Source organism: Anopheles coustani, chromosome 3 (genome assembly GCF_943734705.1).
Source record: "Anopheles coustani chromosome 3, idAnoCousDA_361_x.2, whole genome shotgun sequence".
Taxonomy (NCBI): domain Eukaryota; kingdom Metazoa; phylum Arthropoda; class Insecta; order Diptera; family Culicidae; genus Anopheles; species Anopheles coustani.
This window is the reverse complement of record NC_071288.1, coordinates 21084087-21090848: the sequence shown is the minus strand read 5'-3', so window position 1 is coordinate 21090848 and position 6762 is coordinate 21084087. Positions and strand designations below refer to the sequence as shown.

Here is a 6762-nt window from a genome sequence, read left to right as displayed (position 1 = left end):
ATGTGGGGTCGCAACAGTTCTGGCTTTCGGTGGTGTGATTTATACCGTGTAAGTAAATTAAATATGTTATATCATTTATGGACTTTACTACACTTTCGTGCAGCGACTTGGTAGGTCTGAAGGAATTTACTAAATGTTGCAAATTTTTATGACAAATTTATTAAGATTAGTTCTTACAGAAATTCGAATCTAATATATTAATAACATTTTATTATTTTCCGAACGATGCCATACTTGACTTTAAATACGCTAAAATAACCTTCCACTTAATGCTACCGAGCGTACTTAAAGATGCTGGCTATACGTAGGTATTTTTGTTAAATGAAGGAATCATTTGAGCGTTCACCACATCGGTTTTAAATTATTTTTCAAGTTAAAATTTAAAAAAAAAACAGTAGAATATATTTATTTTTTCGCGAAAAATTCCGAAATATCGGGATCACTCAATCCAGTTAGGGGTGGCTGGGGTAATATACTGTGGAGCAAAACGCACCTTTTCCATATCTTTATGAAAAATGCGTTTTTGTCGCAAAAAAGTAGTCACCCTGCAAAAGTGAACTAACATATGGTCATCCTGTGAGTTAGATAGCTCTACATTAACAGAAACGCGAAATAAAAGCAAAACAAGAATATCATCGGTTTCGACATGTTCTTATGTAATTTTGCACAAATGCGTTTTGCTTCAACCAGACAAAGGATTATAAAAACTTGAGCTTTGTAAAAATTGAAAAAATCATGATCTTTTCAATCAAAATGGCAGAAATTGCTCAACCAAATGAGATAAGATCAACAGTCACTAGCAAATCTCATTGAAAACGAAATAGTTTTCATTAAGGGGGGCGTATTACCCCAGGAACCCTTACATTGACGCACACGACGATCCAAAAAATTCTAACGGTTTTGGTTTTATCGTACGATAAAATCGCTAGTACGATTTCGTCCATTCAAAATCGTAGGATAACATCGCATGCGTCAAAGAACGAAGAAAAATTGCTTGAGTTCTGTTGTTGAAATAAGCATGTGAGAAAAAAAGAAAAACAGGATTGGCCAAATTTAGAAAAACATGATACAACATTCTTGAAAGAATGTTTCGCGCCTGAAATATAAATGTAAGCAACTGAAATTGAAATGAATCCAAAACTTGATGTTAAAAGTAATACAATAACGGTTAGCACAGACGAAATGTCTTAGTATATCAAAGGATTCCTACACTCGGTGTGGACACTTTTGGAGTAAACCCCAACGAGAGGCACGATTCCTCGAACACCCCTTCACCGGCGTGGTACATCGGTCCGTCAATGTTAACAGCGCGTAAAGACACGACACACACACAAGAAATACACGTATCCATCCGTCTGGCGGGTGGGCAGGAGCGTGTTGTCGCCCGTTGGGGTCGGTGCGCGCGGGGGGATGTCCGGTACAGTCCACGTTCGCCGTCGTGGGCTCGTCGGGCGGATATAAAAATCGGGAGAAATTCTTCGCATTGTTTCAGTTTTATCGCGGCCAGAGTCCGCATCACTTCTCCTCGAGACGTGGTGTCGCAAGAACACGGAACATAGTCGGCCACGCGGTGACCACTGCCCACCCGTCACTGCCACTGAGCCAACCTTTCCCCTTGGCTTGTACCAATTCCGAGGGAAGCCACCTCGCTCCGCGAATGATGTCAGTTTAGTGAAGTTCGCATTAATTTTCGCGCGCGCACGCGCCTCCTTGTGTTTATGTGTGTTTATGTGCATGTGCAGTTAAGCCGGTTAAGATTGCTTGCATCGGCACGGGTAGTAGTGTAGTGCGTCCGTTCAGAACACCGGGGGGGTCGCAACTAATCCGCAGTTTTAAAGTTCACGCACATCGGCGCGGGTGAGCGGCGAGACTTGCCTACAAAACGCAGGGACGGAAACTTTCTTCACGGTCAACATTGCGCGTACCGGCGGGCAGTTGGAGTGAGCGATAGTGTGTGCGGTGCGATTTTCCTCCGTGATGTTGTCGCGGGAAAGTGTTTTCCAAATAAGTGTTTCTCGTTTCACCGTGTGTCAGCGGACTCGCTAGAAAAGAACGATCGGTGGCAGTTCAGCTGTCGTGTTTTCTGCCGTTGGTTTTTTTGGCGAATTTCAAGAAAGTGCCATCACATCGTACATTTCACCCCGTGTGTGCCATGGTAAATGCTACTTTCCCCTATGGTCTCACGACCTTCCGTGCTTTTAATCTCGCCCTAGAAAGTTTAAGTAGGTGTACTTGTCGATTTCAAGGATAACACACTGCTTGCAACGAAGTTGTAGAAGTAACTGATAATTGTCCATTGTTTAGTAGATTCTGCATTGACCATTGTGCAAGGCATCACAAAAACAAATTGACAGCTGTAGTTTTTGCTTGGAAGACAATATATTAAAAGTTGGTTGTCGCATCATTTCTTCCATTTTTAAACAAACAGGAGGGGCCTTTAAAGTTAACCTTGAAAATGCAGATAGAATTTGTTTAAAGGAGTAATTAAAAATATGTTTACCTTTGAAGAACCGTTTTGCAGTGGAAAATGCTTTTGGCAAAAATTTAAAATGACTTCTAAAATAGAAAAGCAAGGAAAAATGTGTCACCATCCCAGCAGGAAAGTTTGAAGCCCACAAAGAATAAATACTATTCTCCCATCTTTCGCCCCCGCGTGTTATAAAATATTTGCTTACGACGACGAATCCAATTGAGTGATAACGAAATGGGAAATTATCCTACATTTTCCAGACCAACTAGCACTCATGTTTGTCCATACGGTGCATCATACGATGATGCATCCACGCTCGACTGCATGTGTTGCTTGCGCTTCGCACTTTGCATTGTGGCATTTGTTTGATGGACACTTGAGAGACGGTCGGGAAAACAAGAACCCCCCCTGGGGGAGATCAGTTGTGTGTGTGTGAATTCATTTGCTTTTTTTCGAAACAGTGGGTATCAATATTGGATTTCCCCCCAGCAGCGACGTCTAATCAGGAGCGTCGTGAAGATGGTAGTTCAATAAACGTATCGTGTACTGCAACAAACGTACATGTTTGTTTTTTTATCTGCCGCTCATCAACTTATCTTACATAAGGGTGAAAGTACAATCGCTTGTCTCTATGGTACTAATGGAGAGTTGAAGATGTACAAGATATGGTTTATTTGAGATGGAGAAAGTGACATGATTAAGAACATCCGAAAAAATATGTTTTAACTAGATAAGAAAATTCTTTTCTTCTTTTCTTTTTGTGTTTCACGTGGTCATATGAGCATACTCGCCAAGCACTCGAATCAGTGAAACGAGTGCTCGTGCTTCTCATTTGAAAATTTAAATAATTAATGTAATTGGCCACGGCTCGTTTTGTTCTAGATTTTTGTTCCGTCGTGCGGCAGTCTGTCAGCGGCAATGATCGGACCGCAGCAACGCCTAACGAGCGCTTCACGTGTCATTTATGGAAATTTTCAAAAAGGTTCCGACCAATTGGTTGGCAACATTTTCCTCTTAGTTGAAGCAAACGTTCAGTTGGGTTTACCCGTTGAGCTAAGCTGAACGATATTTTCTAAATCGTTTTCAGCGAATTTGAACACAGTTCAATCATTCCGACCGCCATGACAAGGTCAGATGCCGTCCCGGTTCGACGTGGCGGAAATAGGCCTGACTTGTACCACCCGGGCTGGTATTAGTCATACGTTCCACACTTCCCCGTCGAAGAGGCGCGCCGTACTTGTACGCCGTGTACATGCTGGGTATGCTGAATGTAGAATCATGATAGATCTTTGAAAACACGAGTAGCTGATATCTTCGCGGGAGCGCGATGTCCAGTCACGGTTGTACGTGTTTGTGCGGCCCGCCAGCAGACCCTAGAGGGGGTGTCCGGGAAGGGAAGTGGAGGAAGTTAATGGGGATGGTGAGGTAGTCATTTTTTGCTGCTGTTTCAAGCTGCATTATCTGAGGCGAACTCAAAACGATCGCTACACTGATGATGATGAGAAAAGTGGGACTAATTTTCACTCATTCGGTGGTGAAATCTTTGTCTTGGGTCCTAGAATTTGTTATAGTTACTGGTCCACTGATGATTTTAATCTAGCAAGAGATTGGTTTTATGCTTCCAGGACCAACTGCAGGATGAACAGCAGCAGGAGGATTCCACCGTTAGTGATACGACGAACGATGCGTGGAACTACGTGGTGTTCGTATTGTTCGTGGTCATCTCAGCGCTCATCCCGATCCGGAAGCGTTTGTTTCGACGTAGCACGAATAGCAAGAGCAAGCAGGACTATGTGTTCGGAGCCGGTCACATCTCAACACTGGCCATGATGCTGTCGATAGCGCGTGGAACCTTGGGAGTCATCTCGGTGCTGGGGTACCCGAGCGAGTTCTTCTACCGAGGATCGGCGATGTGGGAGTCCCTGTATGGGGTTATCACCGCGTACCCGATCGTATGCTTTGTGTTCATCCCGGTGTACTTCGATCTTGGCATTACGTCCGTGTATCAGTATCTGGAGCTGCGGTAAGAACTCGTTCTGATGCTCTTGTTAGCGGTTCAAGGAATCAGAAATTAATGTGGAATTGGTCTTTTCTCAACAGGTTCAACAGTCGCCTAGTGCGCTGCCTCGCCTCGGGTACCTATATTGTGCGGACTCTTCTCAGCCTTGGAGTGACCATCTACACACCGACGGTGGCACTGAACACCATCATCGGGGTGCCGTACTGGGTGTCGCTTCTATCCATAACGGTGATCAGTATTTTCTTCAACGCCCTCGGTGGATTGAAGGCAGCCGTTGCCGCAGATGTCATACAGAGTCTCAGCATGACCGCAATGCTGGTCGGTATCATCATCTACTGCAGCATTACGGTGGGTGGTGTGGACAAAATATTTGCCATCAGCTCCGAGAATGGTAAGTTCTGCGATAAAGCTCTTGCAGAGATTTTCATCTAATGTCGGATGTTGTCTTTTGTAGATCGTTTTGCGTTTTTCAACTTCGCTACCGATCTCCATCTCCGCGTGACGACTACCTCCGCCTGGCTTGGCGAACTGTTCAACTCGCTGAGCCTGCTGGGTTGCCAGCAGAACTTTGTCCAGCGCTACCTCAGCATGCCGACGTTCGGGCAGATCCGGCGTACGCTTATGCTAAACATCCCAGTGGTGATACTGCTGTTTTCACTGCCGTGGTTCGTCGGGATGGCCATCTACGCCATCTACTATCACTGCGATCCGCTGCGGGCGAGCGTGATCGAGAAAATGGACGAAATACTGCCGTACTTCATGATGGATCGGTTCAAGCGCGTCCCCGGAGTGTGGGGAATCTTCGTGGGCACCCTTTTCAACGGTGCGCTGACACTGAACATTTCCAACATCAACTCGCTGGCAACCGTCACCTGGGAGGACTTTCTTTCTCTGATTCCGGCCCTGAAGAGGAAAAGCGAAACACATCAGCTGAACGTGATCAAACTGGTCGGCACAGTTTATGCCATACTGATCATGGGAGTCGGTTTCATCGTGGGACTACTGTCGGGCGTGATCGAGTCTTCGATGCTGATCATATCGGCCACCTCGGGACCGCTCCTCGGTGTCTTCATTCTGGCCATGTTCATCCCGTTCGCCAACTGGAAAGGGGCCGTAATGGGTATGGTGGTTTCACATCTATCGATCCTGTGGATCGCCGTCGGGCGGCTGATCGAGTCGAGTATCAGTGACGCATTGTTGGACACTTCGATCGAGGGATGCTATGCGGATCTGCTTCTGGCGGAAGCTACGGCAGCTGCCTCGAATAATACGTCGCTGGTGAGCATCGCAATGGAGGAGAGTGTAAACGCTGCCGAAACGAGCGATCTGCTCACACGTATCTATTCCATCACGTACATGTACTACGGCGTGTTTGGAACCGTTTTGACCGTGCTGTCCGGAATCGTGTTCAGCCTGGCCACCTGGAGCAGCCAAGATGCGTATAATATGAAAATGCTGCATCCGGCAGTGCGATGGCTGTACGCGCGCAGTCCCTTTAGTGGGAAGCGCTTCGGTTCGTTCGAGGTCAGTTCCGACAATTTCAACGCTTCCAGGAAGAAAGTAGTTCCAAAATGCTGAGATTAAACTGCCGTTGCCTAGCAAAACGAATTTTCCAATGCACCCGTTATGTGATAGTGAGTTGTAATAGTTCCTATGTTTAGCGTTAGTGAAATGAATGCAAATATTATTTAAGTATAGTTACTATCGAAAACATGATTTATCTTTTTTGGTTCTCTTAATCAGAAAGAATGATCAAACATCTGGTAGTGTCTGGAGAAGCAAGCAGTACCTTTAACGTTGAGCGTTTCCTTTAATTTGATTATCGGGGTTATAAATCACATACACACGTTGTTTTTGGCCCGGGTATCTTTATTTTCCATGAGTGGATAAACTTCTCAAAACTCACGCTTGGTCTTTTCTCGCTATGAATGATTCGTTTGTCCATTTGTACGGCAGTGGTATTTATGCATCATGCAGCCGTAAAATTATTATCAGTGTTTCCTTGATCGCTGTCAGGTTTCTCTAACGATCTCAGCTAAAATGCGATGTGCGGTTCTGCTCACTATAATTTAGAATCGAACGGAGGTGTGTGGAATAAATTAGAGTTCCACACTACGCAAAGCAGATTTATTATTTGAAACAATAAAGAAATGTACAATAAAGACATGGTATTAAAGCAAAGAAACAATAACCGACGATAATTGTAGTAACGATAACAGATGGTATCGATTGGCTAAGTAGTATACGGTTAATTATGCATGTACTTTGAACA

General features: G+C 44.8%; 1 protein-coding gene across 1 annotated transcript; it reads left to right on the top strand.

Annotated features, from left to right (window-relative positions):
• Positions 1–6068, top strand: LOC131259227 (sodium-coupled monocarboxylate transporter 1-like). Its single transcript, XM_058260668.1, has 4 exons — positions 1–48; positions 4096–4493; positions 4571–4881; positions 4945–6068. Exons 1-4 carry the CDS (start codon positions 1–3, stop codon positions 6066–6068), a joined length of 1881 nt encoding a protein of 626 aa, XP_058116651.1.
• Positions 6069–6762: the final 694 nt, after the last annotated feature.

Bases quoted from the DNA above. Each gene is read 5' to 3' on its own strand.
- LOC131259227 (XM_058260668.1), top strand. From the start codon at position 1: ATGTGGGGTCGCAACAGTTCTGGCTTTCGGTGGTGTGATTTATACCGT. The intron at 4,494-4,570 runs GTAAGAACTCGT...TTTTCTCAACAG, and splicing joins TATCAGTATCTGGAGCTGCG to GTTCAACAGTCGCCTAGTGC. The intron at 4,882-4,944 runs GTAAGTTCTGCG...TGTCTTTTGTAG, and splicing joins TGCCATCAGCTCCGAGAATG to ATCGTTTTGCGTTTTTCAAC.